Source organism: Daphnia magna, linkage group LG2 (assembly GCF_020631705.1).
Source record: "Daphnia magna isolate NIES linkage group LG2, ASM2063170v1.1, whole genome shotgun sequence".
In the NCBI taxonomy this organism is placed as follows: Eukaryota; Metazoa; Arthropoda; class Branchiopoda; order Diplostraca; family Daphniidae; genus Daphnia; species Daphnia magna.
Genome location: NC_059183.1, coordinates 5276054 through 5293792, shown reverse-complemented (window position 1 = coordinate 5293792; position 17739 = coordinate 5276054). Strand labels below are relative to the sequence as shown.

At 38.4% G+C, this 17739-nt stretch overlaps 2 protein-coding genes across 9 annotated transcripts in view; one reads left to right on the top strand and one right to left on the bottom strand.

Annotated features, from left to right (window-relative positions):
* The window catches only part of LOC116917907 (plasma membrane calcium-transporting ATPase 3), a 53029-nt gene extending 38578 nt beyond the window's left edge, over nucleotides 1-14451 (top strand). For 4 of the 7 annotated variants that reach the window (XM_045169743.1, XM_045169740.1, XM_045169739.1 and 1 more), the window contains one exon: nucleotides 587-5068. In XM_045169743.1, the coding sequence (XP_045025678.1) occupies nucleotides 587-838 (252 nt within the window). In that variant the 3' untranslated portion in view covers nucleotides 839-5068. Of the gene's footprint in view, nucleotides 1-586; nucleotides 5069-13382 lie in introns of those variants that run through there. The other 3 variants (XR_006643582.1, XM_045169742.1, XM_045169741.1) reach the window with 3 other exon arrangements.
* Nucleotides 6046-16464, bottom strand: LOC116917925 (arrestin domain-containing protein 2). 2 transcript variants are annotated; one of them, XR_004391313.2, is made up of 10 exons: nucleotides 16135-16464; nucleotides 10166-10349; nucleotides 9180-9302; nucleotides 8932-9062; nucleotides 8251-8346; nucleotides 7999-8178; nucleotides 7681-7878; nucleotides 7492-7606; nucleotides 7005-7398; nucleotides 6046-6943 (listed from the first exon to the last, which is right to left on the bottom strand). XR_004391313.2 is itself a non-coding variant. In XM_032923545.2 (9 exons), the coding sequence occupies exons 2-9, from the start codon at nucleotides 10275-10277 to the stop codon at nucleotides 7055-7057; spliced, it is 1299 nt and encodes a 432-aa protein (XP_032779436.2). In that variant the 5' UTR covers nucleotides 10278-10349; nucleotides 16135-16464; the 3' UTR covers nucleotides 6046-7054. The 2 variants fall into 2 exon arrangements, 1 of the variants encoding a protein (XP_032779436.2); XM_032923545.2 differs by having other exon boundaries at nucleotides 6046-7398.
* Nucleotides 16465-17739: the final 1275 nt, after the last annotated feature.

Here is a 17739-nt window from a genome sequence, read left to right as displayed (position 1 = left end):
ATGCTGGTTGAATTAATTACTAATTACTAACCATGTACGTATATAGCTTTTTTTGGGGGAAAATTTGGTCAATTTATTTCATATAGTCGTTTATTTTTTGGGGGGGAAGAAAAACTCTACGGAGAAAGAAAAAAAAAACTTCCATGCACACGTTTCAAGTAGCTTTTCATTTCTGACTGATTTCCTGATTATTTACGTGCACTTTGCCATAATTTTCCGATAACGTCCGTGTGATTTTGTTTGACGATTTTCCATCTTTATTGCAGTACTATTTTTATGGATTGGTCCGATTCAACATTTACGATCGATTTTCCTTCAATTCTTAAGCAATTTAGTAGAAATGGAAATCCACTTGAAACTTTCAAATGGAGCTTTTGTGCATTACATTGACGTACATACGTGTCATTCCGCAGGTCTAGTATCAATTCTAATAATTTTTTTTCTCTCTCTCTCTCTCTTTCTTTTCTTGCCCTTTCGCGTTTGATTTGGTATTCGCCGTTACAACAAACAAACAAACAAAATCCAAACAAAACCAAACAAAAAAAAAAACCTCCAAAAATGCATTTGACGGAAAATGGCGATGCAGATCCGCGTCGTTAACGCCTTCCGCCAGGGGGTTGATCCGCGCCTAATGGAGCGTACCAACCCGGCTCTGGCCGCGGTGCTACAGCGGCAGGCATCCGCGTCTTTGGCGAAACGTTTGTCGCAAGCCTCTTCTATTGACTACGCTGACGCGCCTGGAGCGACGAGCATCGGCGACCGCGAGCGTGACTACTTGGCACCCGAAGTGGATATGGAGCGTCTTTCTTCACGGAGCCACACGGAAACAGCCGTTTGAAAAGACAATTACAAACAGCAAACAGCAAACAGCAACATAATTAATGAATTGGTAATAAAATAAATTGATGATTTAATGCTCTTCGAGGCGGAGGGGAAAAAAAAAGAAATTAAAACAAAAAAATTAAAGAATCTTATACGAAATAGGAATCAAAGAAATCCATCCATCAAAATACTGACTTTTCCTGACTTCCCAGTTTCTTATTTCCTCGTTTTTTTTTTGTTTTTTTTTTTCTTTTGAATTCTCCGCCCCCCCCCCCTCCCCCAGTTGTGTATTCATCTGTTTTACTCTCTTCCAACTGCCGAAAAATATGTTTTGACGATGACTTTGATTAGCCCATACCACTCTCGAAAACAATTTCTTCAATTCTCTGTATGTTTTGTTTGTTTTTTTTTAATTCTAATACGTTTTTCCCTCCGATGAGGGTTATGTGCTATGGAACGCTTCATTTCTACCCATGCTAATATCCGCCCTCTCCCTATATTCTTAGACGTGAAAAGGAAGAGAAACAAATGCAATGAGGAGCAGAAAAACATCCGACATTAACTTTGAAATATCTTTATCATTTTTAATTATTCAACGTCAGTTGTTGTCCATGCAAATTATCGTTTTCTTTCGTTTGTTCTTTATTATGATTTTCTGGTTTGATTATTATCATTATTTTTTTTTGTGTGAACATTTTTAAAAAATTTTGCCGTTGACGATGAAAGACTGGAACACGGGGGGAGCGATGTCGTAATCTACTGGGGAGGGGAGAGATATTACTTAACGGATGAGAAACCCAGTTGCCGTTTCTATTAGATTTCTACGGTCCTTTTTAAGTAAAAAAAAAGAAGCAAAAAAAAAAACCAAGAATTTTGCCATGTTTTTCACCTGTGTCCTATTTAGTAAACAATTTTGACAACAAAACATCTTGGATGTTCTTCTTTTAGGATTTCATTTCCCTCGTTCGCCTTTTTTTTTTCTGTTGTCTTTTGTTTTCTTTTCGTTGTGCAGAGTGCAGACTCTTTTTTTTTTTCCTTATTCTTTCACTTGTATCATATGGATCCCCTTTTTTTGAAATATTGCCGTGTGTTTGCGTGTGCGTTTCTCTACACTTCCCATTCCTCTCCGACCCTCTTGTCTTTTGATTTTTCTCATTTCGGACACCTTTTCGTTTCACTGTATCATCTCTTGACTTTCCTCTCTTTTTCTGTCTTTCTTCTTCCTTTACAGTGTGCTATTTGTCGTGTACGTAAGTGTGCTCCACCTTCTTCCTTTTTACATTTCGTTTCAATTTATTATTATTATTATTATTATTTTATCCTTGAAAAAGTTCTTGTGTTTTTAGGCGGACGGGAAGGACTCGTTTTTTTCTTCTCGCTATTTCAGATTCAAAATTGATAAAAGTGTGTTTTATCCCCCGATTTTTCTCTTAGTTTGTTACCCTCCTTTTTTTAAATTCACCTTTTCCTACTTTCTGCGTGTTCTTTTCTTCCTTTTTGAGGGATGTTTCGAATGGTTTCCAGACGCGAGGTCCTTATATACATAGTAAACGAGAGAACAAAGCCATAGTCTTATACGTTATTGTCAACTCTGTTCTACTTGATACGAATCGGTCCTCGTTAGTTCCTTGTTCATTCGTTTCTTTTTTCTTTTTTTCGACTTCTTTCTTGCTTTTCTCGAAAAACGCAAAGAAAGAAATTCTTAAAACAAAAAAAAAAAAAGGTAAAAACGATGGCAACACTGTTCCCAACTGTTTTTCTTTTAACAACAATTTGATTCTTCTTATGTTCACTGCCAATTATCCACGAAAAAAATTGCCGAATGCCAGTGTGCGTGTCTCTTTCTCTAAACAAAAGGTGTTTAAATGCGTTTTAAAAAGAATGAACGGGACGAATATGGAGAGTATAAATGCTGTGAGATTGTGCAGGTGGTGCCTTGTTTTCAGCAATCACCCTGTTTTCTGCGACAATTTCTTCCTGCGTTTTCCACACTAACTATTTGATATCGCACTTTATCGAATATCCGACCTCTTTTTGTTCATTGATTTCCTCACTGCCTCTCGTTCTGTTTGTTTGTCTGTTCTTTTCCGAATGCATTTTATCCCCATTTACGTGGGCAGAAATCAAGCTTTTTTAAAAACGCGTGTATTGGCCAGTTAAAAAACAAAACATAGAAGCAATAGCTGGGCTTGAGGTTTGAGCAGTTTAAAAAAAAAAAGCGAATTCTTTTAAAATATCGTTTTGATCTTTATCCAGCGTAGTCGTGTTGTTGCTGCCGCCGTTCTGTTAAAATATTTCACTAGCAGTGTGTTTTCTTCTTCTTTATTTGATTTCATTCTTAACTCTTGAGTTATTGAAATGGCGTCAAATGTCAGTTGGGCCTCCCGTTATTTATTGCTTTTAATGAGCTAGGAAAAAAAAAAAAAAAAGACACACACTCTGGGACTTGTCGAGAAATCGATGTTAAAGCGGCGTCGAATTTTGTGTTTTCTTTCTTTCTTGTAGCGTATGATTTGTAAGTAAATCGAGGTAACAGCCCACTCTTGAATCCATGATAGGAAGAATTGCTTTTCAATTTCAGTAGATTAGTATGGAGAAAAAAAAAAAAGGTGGACATCCACATTGAACATTATGTGTTATATACCTGTTCGAATGGCCCAAATTGAACAAATGTTGCGCCAAGTAGAGCGTTCGTGAATTTCTAAACTAGCAGGACGTGTGCGTGCGTGTTTTTTTCTTTTTCTTCTTTTCCCCATCTTGGTTATTCATTTGTTTTCCTCTTTTTTTTTTCATTGTGGCGAAGAAAATCGAGAAGAGTGATGTGCATTGTAATTGCTGTCGAATAGCCAAGTTTTTTAAATTTTTTCTTTTCTGTTTTTTTTTTTTCTCGTTATTCTTTTCTTGTTGGTGCAAAGAATATTTGCGAAGCAAAAATGTGTTTCTGCTCCTCCCTGTCTCTCTCTCTCTCTTTCCCTCTTTTGTCCTACTTCGCTCTGAAAGTGTTATGATTAATGATCATTATAATTATGGGATTAAACCAAAAGAGGAGAGCCTGTTGTTTTTGTTTTTTCACCCTTCTTTTTCATTACAAGAAGTTAAAAAAAAAATATTAAAACCAACAAAAAAAAAATTGATTGTTTGTTATAAGCGAAGAAATTTTTACAAGTGTTGTTGAACGTAGCATTTATCTTATGGTTATTATCTTTATATAGTCGCGCTCCAAAGGGTTCATCGTTTCATAACACACACAAAAGGAAGACCTTTTTTTAAAAAATCCTCTTAACTCACGTCGTCCTCTCTTGTATTTGCTCTCTCGTTCTCTCCATCTATTTACCTATCTCTTTCTCTATCTTGAAAACTTATCTTTCTCTCTGTAGCTTATTGGTAGCCAAACGTTTGTTTGTTTTCTTATCAATCCCCACTCCGGATTTTTATGACTGATCCCTCTGAAATCCCCTTTCCCAAACATACACACACACACAAAAAAAAAAATAAATAAATAATAACAATGAGCAATTTCTCCATTGCGAGACACAACCACATTATTCTTGTTCTTAATTCCACACAACTCCATTCGTTCCATTGAAGTGTGCCAGTCATCATGTCATAAAGGCGGTGACGTTTGTTCTTGGAGGGGAACAAGAGGGGTAAAAAAAACAAAACAACAACAACAAAAACGAGTCTATATGTCTCCTTTTTCTTCACATCATTCACGTGCTCTGTTGGTTTTCTCTTCTTCAGGTTCAGAGTTCTGGATTTTGTTTTCCATCCCTCTCCCTTCTCTCTTAATGAGTGTCTTATTATCCTCCCTTTTTTTTTTTTTTAAATCGAATGTTGCTAATTTTTGTTTTGTCTTGGGTTTCTTTAATAATTGATTTTGTTTGACGTGGCTAATCTTAAAATCAAAGATTTTTGTTTTCCAAAAGCTCCCTTCCGTTTCTCATTGATGACGACTGTTTGACAATAACAACTCACGATGTTCCCTAACCCTTGTATGTATTATGCAGCGGCGCATAATTTGCAAGACTAACGGAGAGAAGATAGCAGCGTGATTTCGAATGTTTTCTCAGTTCCAAATGGTCTTTGATTTCCTTCGTTTTCCGCCCACCCCTTCAATCTTTTTTCATCTCTCTCTCACACACACACACACACATCTTTTTTTTTTTTTTAATTCTTTTCTTTATCTATTTTAAATTTCTTATCTTCGTATATTCCTTGTACAAATAAAACTTTGAGCTCTTGGTTACCAGTGTTTTCTCATACTGTTTCCCCGGCACTCGTCTTCTTTCTTTTTAAATTCTCTTGTATCTACTGTTAACAGTGTGGTGTCTCTATAATGTCACTCACCGTGTCTTGTAGTCCAATTAACCTGCTCCTCCCCACACGAAAAAGACAACACTTTTACTTCCTTTTTGATACATTCAACAACAACAACAAATCTGTCGAACGTGATGCCATTTTTCTGTTGGGATTGAAGTCCCACTTAGTAAGGCTAACGAATAACATTTGCGAGAGATAAAATTGAAAAAAAAAACGAAGCAGCAAGTGCTGGAGTGTGCGAAATCTTGGTATATCGTTCAACTTGATGTTGTATACGATGAACTCATTAGCATGGAGCTGCCGCTTCGTGATTCAAGAATTTTAAGACTATATATATCTACAGTCGGGATGTTTTACCTCTTACCATTGTCGTATAATCCACATGAATGAGATAATGACTTTAGGTTTGCTGGATGTCAGCGTTGATCGCGTTTCTTTTTGAAACCATTCTTCTCCGAACAGGATTCATTTTGTTATTTGGATTTAAAAAGAAAACTTTTTGAAAACGAAATAAACTAGCCGAAAATAAAGCGAAGTGGCGGCTATTTTACGCGAAAGCAATAAACTAAATCACATATTAAGCTACATAATTTCCTATTAAATACCTTTAGAAATTTGAATGAACCGCGGCACCCAGACGGTGAAAAACAACAAGCGGGTCTCTGTGCATGTTGGCTACAGTGGAATTTCTATCGCTACAATACTATACGCAAAAGCTAAAAAAACTATGAAGCTTCAGCTGTGAAGCTGAAAATTGTTAGAAGCTTTACGAGACCTTACGAATTGCAGTGCCTCCAGAGAACATTTCGCTGATGCGTTTCCAGGATTTTAACTTAATAAAATCGGTCTACCATATTATGTGTACCGCATTCACGAATAAATATTAACATTCCATTTCACTGCTTAAATATTAAATCGTCCGATTGTATTCACGACTGAAATGCAAATGTAAAACGGAAAACTTGGGAACTCATATTAAAACGAAGGTATATGTGCAACATTCGAATAGTGAAAAGATAAAAGTAAAAAGAGTTTTGAAGAAAAGAATGAGAGTCTGGCCTGTAAAGAACCGACTTACATGGGTAATATATCTAAGACGATTAACGATTCAAATCGCGGCCGTGAAGGCTCATAGCGTCCATATACATTCATAACAGCGTTTCATCATTAATAGTACGCTTTAAAAAAAAAAATGGTAAAAAATAGGAAATTTTTTTGGTTTTTTTTGTTTAGTTGTTTGCAAAGTGAGTGCAAAACTGCTCAATTCGGTGATAGCCGATGAACTGGATTTTTTTTTTTTTTTCGAAACGAGGGCCGGCCCAGGTCCGATATCCTTTTTTGTTGGGTGCTAGTAGAGTAGTATTAGTTCTGTCGCTCGTACTCACTGACTTACCACTCCCGTGAAGCAAGGCTGTCTAAAATGTAACTGTTATGGAAATGAGAGACATATGCCATTTGTGTACAAAACAAAACGATAATAACGAACAACTAATTCACATATTTGCACGCTGCTGGTTATGCAACAGTTGAAAACTGCAATCAGGACAACAGATTTGCAATCACCTTGGGTCCTTCATCTATTTGTATATGCATATGTTACTTTTGTTTGTGTGGTAGGGCCTTTAAGCTTTAAGGATAAAAGCGGATGTGCCGTCCAACCGACTTGGCCATTACGCGATAATAATTAGTTTTTCTTTTGTTGTTACGTCAGTTGCGGCTTTTAGCAGGGCATTCATTTGAATTGCAAATGCATTCGTCTTTGTGCGGGATTGACAGATGGCGAGTTTTCTTCTTTACTTAACTGCCAAAGCGCCAATTAAAAATAAAGTACGTGATCTTTCTTGTGACAGAATTCGGCTTACTGGAACCGATGATTAGCTGTCGTGAAACCGTTCATTATGTCATCGGAGCGTCAGGAATCGTGAGAAATTGCTGGTGCTGCGTCATTCGCTGAGTGGCCCGCGTTGGCTGTTTCAGTAATAGCTGCTTTTGTGACAGGAGAACTGGAAACGATCGATGCAGTGGCAGCTAATAGCGTGTTGCGATCTTTGCTGTTCTGTTGCGTCAGCTTTGCACAACTGGCGGCAAAATTGTTTCCCGTTTTCAGGTGACTCCGCAACGAGCTGACGCAAACATAAACGGGACGATAAAGAACCACGTCAGCTTCACAATTGGCTGGTCCACCATCGTAAACTTGGCCGAGCTGGAACTCTGGTCCGACATATCGTCCTCCTTCTACATGTTCACACGCTGGTTCTGCATTTCACAATTTAAAACATAAAAGAAATAAACACACTTTCTTTATGAAGTTTCTTCCAACTATATTAACTTTGAAATTCATCAACGTACCGTAATAAACTACTGGCTGGTTAGGCGAGTTAGGAATCCGAAATGGTACGGTGGCTATTGTTACAGGGAATTCCATTGTTAAATCCTCCGCCTCCGATTCCAGGAGCAAGCTGACCTGTAACATTTCCGAAATGAACGTGTCTTTCGTGTCAAATTCGCCACCGATTACACGAACTCTAATTGACTCACGTGAAGGGCGTAATAGACGTTGATCATTCGACAGACGCCAACTAGCGTCGTTGGTAAGGCTGGCAACACCAGTGACTGTGATGAATCAAATTTAGAACGTCTTCCAGGCTGCACTGGATCACCCCGATACTCCAGCACGACGTGTTGCAACTCTTTGTTAGCACCGAGAACTCCTCTATGAATAGTATACTCGACGTACTGCACACAATAAGCGGATGATAAGAATGAACGTCAATTGGATTTGGTTCGAACGAAAGGCCAATCAAAAATCTTCATTTTTTTTTGTGTCCTAAATTTAGGAGAAAATCAGACACTGACCTGAATGAGGCGTAGCCGAAGTCGCACTTCTTCAGAGCTGCGGTTGTGGATGTCAGCTTTTAAGCGTAAGCTTTCACCGCTGACGTAAGCAGATCTGTCGAGTTGAACACTGAGCGATAGCGGACCTTTCTTACAGCAAAGACAACAAGAAATTCGCTTTCTCCGTCGACTCAGTGGTTTCTACCAAATCAATTGTTTTCTGATCAATAACTGGCATCGAATAATTGAATCAACGGCTTGACTGATATGTACCAGGTATTGTTCTTCCATACAGTCGATGTGTGGTCCGATAATGGTGAAATACTTCATGCCTTGCGGCGGAGACGCGTACGGAATATCAACCGTAGCCTAGCAAAATGCGGTACAAAGTATTAGACAAATGATACTTGAAAGAAAACAGCGACTGTTATATAACGTGGTTTGAGTTTCCTATACATAGAACTTTTCAAATATTGATTTGGATTTTCGCTTCAGTAAGTCGCTAACATTGAGCAGGGATTTCTTTTGCCAGCTGTTTGACTTCAGATTAAAGGTAAAAGTCAAATACGTTTGAGTCAAAAAGAACGTGCCGAAAAAAAGTAGAGAGATATAAACTTGACTAAAAGGCAGATCCCCAATATGCATTACATGCTCCATCTACCGTACATAAAGAGCTTTTGGCACTCACGGGAGCTCTAGTCAAAGTTGGCATTAAAGATCAACCCGGTGGATTGCAACATTGAAATCCAACGGCAGCTCGCAATCAATAAAATAGCTTTTAAGCTCCCTCTCTTTCCTTTGTTCCCTTCACATTGCAAGTCCTACATATACGCCATTTCAAATCATTAATAGATGTAATTCTGCGTCACGGATCTTGCGGTAATAATCACGTAAGAAGGTGGAAACTTGTCCGCAAAGGCAATGAAATTGAACCATATTTTTTTTTTTACTTACCTTGATGTAATATCGCACGGTGCCTATCTTGCTCTCGAAGGAGCAGGGCAGACAGCTCTCCGGCAACAAAAAGTGGAAGGGAAACTGATGATAACCTCGCGGTAATACTGGGATGGATCCGTCGGCTTTCTCTGCAACAAGTCATGCGTTAAGTTATACGAAACACAAGTTTTTATTTCTCTGTATTGGTATCACTGTTAATTCAGCATCATGCAACTCATTAATGATACGTAGAATATAGCGTTTACCTTTTCCCCAGATAGTTGATCGTTCGTCGATAAAATACTGATCGTCGCTAATGGACTGTTGATCGCCGGAAACCACCACCTTCCATTCCAGATGAGCTCTTCCTCGCAGCACTACACGGACAGCTGTTCCGAACAATTTAAAAAGTAAAAGACGTCCATCAATTATAGTCTTTTTGTTTCTCTTAGGTGGACTTTTCGCAGACATTTTTAATCATAAAATTATACTGTAAACGGTTACGTGGAACAAATATCCCAATTTCTGTTCTTAACTTATCGAACTGCTCGGATACGAAATGAAATATGGAATTGATTTGGACTATCGAGGGTCACTCTAATATTCAAAACTTCAACTCGAGACAAGCGTGGCCGAACGTAGCCACGGGCTTGTTATTGATCTGAACATCAATAAAGAAACAGCATAGTTACGATTATGGGACTCTGTGTAGAGGACATTTCTTCCCTCTGGTTACATTTACCTGAATTTCTGCCTTCATAGGAAAACAATTTGTTTTCCTTCGAAAAGGAATAACGGCCGGAATATGTCGCATACATTACGCACACCCTCGCAAAAGGCCTCTAGCAACCACAAACATCGAACTCGCGGTTATGAATAAAACATGGGAATAGTTCGCTACTGTTCTATAATACATTTCCAGCACTTGATTTAGTGGTTTCCCGAATCTTGCATGCATTACATGACCTTATGGCTGATGGAACAATTTCCGAAATGCCGTTCTATTCCACAATCGTTTTATTCATTTTTGGCGTTCTTTTTTCCTCCATCAATGGACATTTCCACCTACAACCTGTCATTTCCGCCACAACTCTGAACACATTGGGTAATAACCTATTTATTAAATCTACCTGGAAAGCGCGTGTGTCTCTCTACCAGCCCTCTCCTGACAATCACTAAGCGATGCCGTGCGTAGATAATGTTATGGTATTGTACTGTCAAAATCTAACATATGTTACATGGCAACACGTACCTCTTAGTTTGAAATTTTCTGAGGTGTCAAGGATGACAACGCCATAGACTGTTTCGCCTGCGTAGTACATTTCCTTCTCCAAACGGATGTCGAATTCTCTGATGTAATCCATGTCGGTGGCTGGATGGTTACGCTGGCCGACAGTTGGGACTCCAAAACAATTGATCTATCTAGTCATGTCTGCCTGCATTTGGGAAAACGTTACAAAAGTAAAACAAACAAAAATGATGTGAATCAGTTTAACTTTTAACTCTTTTTTCTTTCATAATTTAGTACAGCACATGTCAGCTGTTAAAACTAGATGCAAATAAAAGTCGGATTTGTCTGACTTGTTTTTACGTGGAACTTGTAGTTTTTGTGTTAGGCTATTTGGATTTAAAGCGGTTGAGTTTAAACCCTTTTGATTCCGTTTAATAAAAAAATTACGTGATTAAAAAAAAAATATTAGGGTCTATTTAATACGTGATCAGCATTTCAATTTGTTTATAATAGATCAGATTTTATTGAATTTCAAGAACTAATTTTAAGCCCGAAATTTTTTGGTGAAAAAAGTCGGGTTTAAAAAAATAAGTCCGGCAAAATTTAAGCCCGGAAAAATAAGCCCGACTTTTTCTTTCTTTTTTTTTTATACCAATTTTGTTTTAGAATTGAACGAGGATCAGGAAAATCAACTTTGTTTTTATGTAATGCTTATAGTTTTTCAGTTATTTGAATTCAAAGTAGATAAACTTTCAATTCAAAGTAGATAAACTTTGAATTCAATGGGGCACTTGCAGCCAAAAGTCTCACATTCACATCACTCAACTCAAACCGCAATTTGTCTCATTATTCCACAGATGGCATATTCTGCTATAAAATAATTTCTTAAAAAAGGGACGTTTTTTCCTTTAATATTCAATGATTTTTGTCATAAATTATATCCGGTTCATCTTCATTTTTCTTAAATATTGGGAGCATGCCATATTATTATTGAGTTCCAGTTTATTTTTTTTTTATCTTTGACAGCGGACATAAAACTGTGTGGTTCAGGTATGTCGTAAATCGTAACATATGAGACAAGAATTGCTTATGCAGCTTCGTGTGCCCGTGCTCAATTTGATCGTTTCCGCCTTCGTTCTATCTCAGCCAGCTCTACAAGCGGAAATAATGGCTGACAGGGACTTGCCAAAAGGGAACCTGCATCGCAACGCAACCTTTGTAGCACAAGTGTTTAGATTGCATCGATAAATAAAAGACAGTATCAATAAATAAACAGCCAAAGAAACCATAAAAAAAAAAGCAAATCAGTATTTTTCTTGATACCACAAAACGCTTTTTCTTGTTTGTTTTTTGTAAACAACGACGTGATACCTCAGATAAATACGATAGTGACGTACGAGACACCAGGACACAGTTAGATTCTTGTTAGCCACATGTATAGACTACAAGGACCTAGTGACAAGTGGACTGAAATCAAATAACGTTATGTGGTTTTTTTCAGATCGTTGTCCGCAAAGTGGACAGAATATTTGGCCCCAAAATGAATTGCTTCTTTACTCTGTGAGCTTATAGCTAAAAGAGTGCGGCAAAATCCTTGAGTTCTATACCTTTAGCATTGTACAAAAATAGGCATCACTGAGCTCCCGCTGCTCGGCGTTATGTTGAAAAGGATTTAACACGCGCTATTGTTGTAATGTAGTTTATGGAACTCTCAACATTGTGTCTCGGACTACATTCACGAGGAACTATGTAACGGTTAAGGACAACGAACTGAAGGTTTCCCAATTTGTCGGCGGTGAAATATTGTTTAGTTGGGGGAAAGAAGGGCTTGATACACGACGAAGGATTTGTTTTTTTAACCGAGAAAAGGGAATACGTCATTTCAGGCTGTTGCCCTTGTCAGGTTATCTAACAGACAGATAGTCTACCCGCCAACGGCTGCCCACGTATCAGGCACATCTGTTCAATTTATCAAAAAGAAGTGCACGAAAAAGAGGAGATGAAGTGCAGTAAAACAAAATCTTAACAGCTTGTCTGCGTTGTTGGATGTGTTTCGCTGTGCTTGCAAAAGATGGATTTGATTAAATGTTATTATGCGCATATAATAGCGCATATACATTTGACATGTACTGTATAAATATTACCTGACCTTTGTGCTAACTCCAACCGCCTCTTGTTTAACAATTTAGAGATCGGGATGCCCCCCATCCAAAGTCTGCATTCACTTTTTAAATTATTCTGCTATAGTCCACTCCAAGTTAAGCCAACGATCTGACGCTTGGGAAAGAATAATATGTAGCCAGATGTAGCACAAATATTGCTTTAAATGAGTATACATAGAATGTATAAAGCTTCCTTTGGAATAAATATTTAATTTCATGAATTATCCTCAGTATGCCTTGCGTGCTACATTCCAAGTCTCCTATACGAGGAGGGGTGCGAACGGCAGCATGCACGTCGTTGTTTTCATCTGCCTTAATGGCAACCCCAGTATAAATAATTGATTTGGGACCATCCGAAATTCATCAGCAGTAATTCTAAAATATATAGGCTCATCGAATGTCTTTGCTTGCAAAACAAATTGACGGATAGAAGGTAGTTCTTTTAGGACATAAACTTTCTTCAGACGCATTGATGAAAATGAATTATGCTGACAAGTGCGCCCGATTGGTTCATCAACTGTTATCACGAAATCATTTTGATTGTATTCACTGCCCCACCCTTTTGGTCTATCAACGTAAAGGATCGTTGCTCTAAAGTATTTGCAACCACTTTAAACCTTATTCCATATCAAATAGGTTTTTATCGAGATAATTGTTAATAACGCTAGTTGGAACACCGGCAAAGATGAAGCACAACTTCCCTAAAGTTTGTACGATGAGAAGTTCTGGCAAAACTTTTGAAACCGACGTCTACTGCGGGAAGGCAGATCTTTCCCTAGTTTAATCATAAACTTTCTCTCCCGTGAACAATGAAGGTCGTTCAACTTTTGATCACAAAAGCGCGTTGTACCTTGTATATAGTCTTCGTTTTCTGAGGGAATAAGGATTCAGGAACGACGTGCATGGTCCTCACTTTTACATCACCTGATGATAGTCAAATAAATGTAGACCTACGTATACCCTCCAAAAAGAAATATATAGCCTAGGTTATTTCTATAGACTGCTATTCGATATAGACCGATGTGATTTCTCTCTTTATATCTCATGAACTATAATGTTTTTTTTTTTTTTTTCAGTTACTCCCACGCTGTTGTCAACTTAACGATGCATTATTATTGATACACGAAGCCAAGAAATAAAAGTTTTGTTTCTATTGTATCATGGGCAAAAAGTCCCAAAGTTCTCGGCATTACTAGTAAATGTCAAGCAATTAAGACGACCTTCTCACAAGTGCAGTGAAAATATGAGCGCTATCAAAAAAGAAGAACGTGCCTTCCCGCCATCGAATTACATTTCATTTTCCAACAAAACAAGCTCCATTTGTTCCCTAGTTGTTACACGTCTGTAATCATTTGAAAATCGTTGATATCGGCACGCTCGTTGCAAAGGTGTCCTTATACTATAACAGCAATTTAACCGCTCTATTTTTAAACGAGTGTTTGATAAATGTTAAAATTCTTCATTGACGTGCTATATAATGGATCATTTGTGATGACCTAGACTATAGATGTTCATCAATGCCCAGTAAGTTTCTGCTTCATCAGCTGGAATTCGAAGGAAGCTCAGCTTTGCGGCCTTGGTTGTTCTCCTTCATGCACTCCGCATAGATGCCCAGGGCGTCCCTATCAGCATTGAGGGTGTTGATGATTAACTGATTCTGCAGCAAACACGATCCGCAATGATAACGTATCACGTCACGATTTCGTATCTACATAAAAACGAGCGCAGCTCTATGGCAAAACTTTTGTACTTCATCCTTAGTTAGTGATGCAACCAGAAGATCTCTGCGGTGGGTACGAGATTACCGAACATAATGAGTATTTGCATCATACTTCCAAGAAAACAACATCCGCAACATTTTTTTCCCCTTCACTAATAACGACATCAAATCCCGGTATATACTTTCGTTACGTGTTTGTTTTCCTTGTTTTTATATGGTTCATATTTTTCTTAGGGGAGCATGAAATATTTTCCTGGCAAAATTCTATCGTGTCAGTTGGATTGCTCGCTGTTTGTGAACCCTTTCGTTTGTAGGTTGTTGTCTTCGGCAAGTCTTCCTATTCCTTTCGCTACCAGCAGTCTATTGTCGTGGCTAAATCAATATTTATCTCTGTATCCATACAACTGGCAATAGTCTGCACACTTGCATGCGTACGTCTACCTTGTCACGAAGTGATATGTATACCTTTTCATAGCAAGTATACGCGTACAGATCGCACTTTTTCACGTAAATATAAAAGGCCACAATAAAGGGCAAATATCAAAATGTTTTTCTCCTTTGGAGACAGGATATGTGGTCTTTTGAGTAGGGTACATTGGAATAGGAAAAAAAACATGGGGAGGGATAGCCACTGATGTAACGTTTCGTTCTAGGCTACATATACGAATCGACGTAGTTTCTACTGGTCTGATATCAAGGAATAAGAAAATAAGAAAAAATAGCCAAGGATTCGAGGAGATGATTGAAAGTGAACGGGTGTGGGATTCGAACCTATTCTACAGACATGCAAATCGAAAATCCCACCCCCCAAAAAATAAGATGGGGAGGAATAACGTCCATGTTGAATGAAGTACGAAGAAGATAAAAGGAGAACGTCCATGTTGTACATGGGATCATTTATATTCGGATATGACAGTGCAGTTTTCATTTTAAAAAGTATCACCTTCGAGCGCAGTTTGCCTTTTCTTTGCATTCGACACACATTTATACATTAAAGAGAAATTGGGGGCTCAACTCTACGTCGCCGACGATTCCGCTCTTCCGCCACTGACACATGAAAGGAAGTAATCAACGTAGAGCTGATGCGGTCACGTGCCCTTTAATGCTCGTCGTCTCTTTCCTCATTTAGAATTCGAATAAGACGAATCCTTTAACTGAACAACTGGCGAAGACGCACAGTTTTGTCGGAGAGAGACAGCCGCGGTGAATAACATCCACCGAACTGCGGGCGAATAAGAAATCTTCATAATGTCGTTTCTCTTTTCAGGTGATCGAACCAATTTTATTGATCGAAGAGACTTTTCAATCTATTGTGGATGGAACGTTCCTTTGTAACAGCTGAATTTCTTCACAACATCAAAGCAAACGGAAATATGTAAGAAATTCCCGCTGTCTTGTATATATGGTGTTTCATCTCTTGCGGCGACATAAACCAAATCTCTCCAGGCCTTTTAAATGTATTCGATCTCTACTTATTTTTTTATTGCTTATCTCTGAAACTGTAATCTAATTCTCGTATATTGGTATATCTTGGTTCGTTCCTGCAATCTTTTAAAGAGAGCCACTATCGTGTTGGGCAAACACTGGCAATCCCCGGTCATCATTTAAAACAAAACAAACAAACAAAAAACAGTTTAATTTAAACAAACATTATTTTTTTACTATCCGTATATAAGTCTCTAAAAGAGGCACATAAAAGGGTAAGATGAAAGTTGTTCCTAGGTAGGGCAATCTCGTTTATCTGAGTGGTAGAAGGAAATTGTGGCTAATCAAAAAACCAACCCAACATGTTCACTATTTGGATCACGTTCCGCTATATTCCTGATGGGACAACACAAACCTCTATCGATCCGTTCAAGTCTCTTCGATTTGTTATAGAGGTCCTCAAGCCAATTTATTTTTCTTAAAGCGTTTCATTGACGCTAGGCTTTTCCAATTTACAAAGGAAAGTTTTAAATAACACGTCAAGAAGGACTTGTTGAACCCACTTGTCACCAAAGAACGATTTTGCCCAATGCGATCAAGCCGAGATAGGCACATGAACCAACTAAACCCTTAGAGCAACAACACAAAAATGAATAAAACCTTCTGATATTCAAATTTGTTACCGTTCCAATCAAGGCCGAGCGTTCCAATGATGTAAGACGTGAGACTCGATCGGTCAGAATTAGACAAACTATCTCGTATATTTGATTGGATCACTTAATTTCCTCACTTCTGGTAGAAAAAGGAATAATGTTGCACTTTTTGCGCACTTAATTAAACGACTAGATTGAATTTGAAAAACTATAGACCACTGGATTTTCGAATATTGAACAAGGGGGTCTTTCACTGGTCAAACAAAAAAGGAAGCAGAAAGGGAGAGACGGATCGAAACGATTGTTGACGGAGCGGAATCACTTGCCCAACTGGATGGATAGTAGGGCAAACGGAGAACGAGGCAGAGAAAGAGGAGGGTTCCAAAGAGTTTCCCACAGGGTCTATAAGGGACAAAGAGAGAGGGGGGAAAAAAAAAAAGTCCCTGAGCCGCCGCACTCGCTCATCAGCTGGAACGGTCATCTTCATTGCGCAGGCTGCTTCGACATCATTGTTCCAAACGGATGGATACGCACAAACGTTTTGCTATTCCTATAGCTACATAGTTTTACGCAGTTGCTCTTTAAAAAAGAAAATGTTAAACTAAAAAAGAAAAAAAAAGGGGGAAACGAATAAAAGGAAATGATATAGAGACTCGGATGTCAGTTTTTTTTTCCCCATTCGTTTCCGTTATGGTGTCTAATTGGACAAAAAAATGAGGAGGTAACGTTGTATATAGTCAAACTGAGAAAATGATTTTACAAGTTTTTTTTTTTTTTCTTTTAAAACAATTCTAGCGAGTGAGTGGGGGGGAATCGATTTAGTTGCTAACCTCCCGTATTCTTCGTATCGCCCACTTCCTCTATTGTCTTCTATGTATTTTGCAAGCTCATTTTTATTGTGTGTGTGTGTATCCCACTGCGTTGGTAAGTTTAGTTTCGATCGGCAGTCGTCTTGCAACACCAGCAGTGGACTGCATAACTTTATCCCCACTCCAGCGGTTTAACGCATCAGCCTTTGGCTTTCTCTACATGCACAGTATATGGAGTGTGTTTGTGTATATGCATAATACATCAATAGATGTATCTTATTCGTCTTCTGCTCCGCAACTATAGTTAGAAAAGAAAAGGGGGGAAGCTAACATCAAACAATGCAACTGGAATATAAACCGCGCATTTTGTGAATGCGATGGCTGCTGACCATTTGAGTCTTTCATGACTGCACTGGTCGTTTTGCTCCGTTACCCCGTCCGGCCGAAAAGCTAAAATGACGATTATTGAGCGTGAGCTGGTCTCATGCTATATGGCATGTACATTTTTTTCTCTTCTAATGTCAAAAGAAGAGTGTGGCACACAATGACACTGGCTGACATACGATCACATGGGGAAATCCATCAAAAGCGACACACGGTCCGAAAGGCATTTGAAACCATCGGCCTTTAAAAAAGAGTTACGTTTAGCAAATAAACGTTTTTCTGTATAGGCACAAGTTTGTTAGTTTATCAGATGTGGTGGGGTACGTGACCGCAACATCCTCGGCATCGATGGTGGCTGCATATTTTGTGCTTGCACGATTAGCGGGATGATGGAGCAGCAAATGATGTCGATGCTATAGAGAGAGACTTCCGTTGATCGAAT

What these genes read in the sequence shown, in the direction of transcription:
- LOC116917925 (XM_032923545.2), bottom strand. Translation starts at nt 10,277, where the DNA reads ATGGATTACATCAGAGAATTCGACATCCGTTTGGAGAAGGAAATGTAC. An exon ending in CCGTGCGATATTACATCAAG is followed by an intron (nt 8,347 to 8,931) that starts GTAAGTAAAAAA and finishes GCATTTTGCTAG; the next exon opens with GCTACGGTTGATATTCCGTA. An exon ending in ACGTCTATTACGCCCTTCAC is followed by an intron (nt 7,607 to 7,680) that starts GTGAGTCAATTA and finishes GAAATGTTACAG; the next exon opens with GTCAGCTTGCTCCTGGAATC.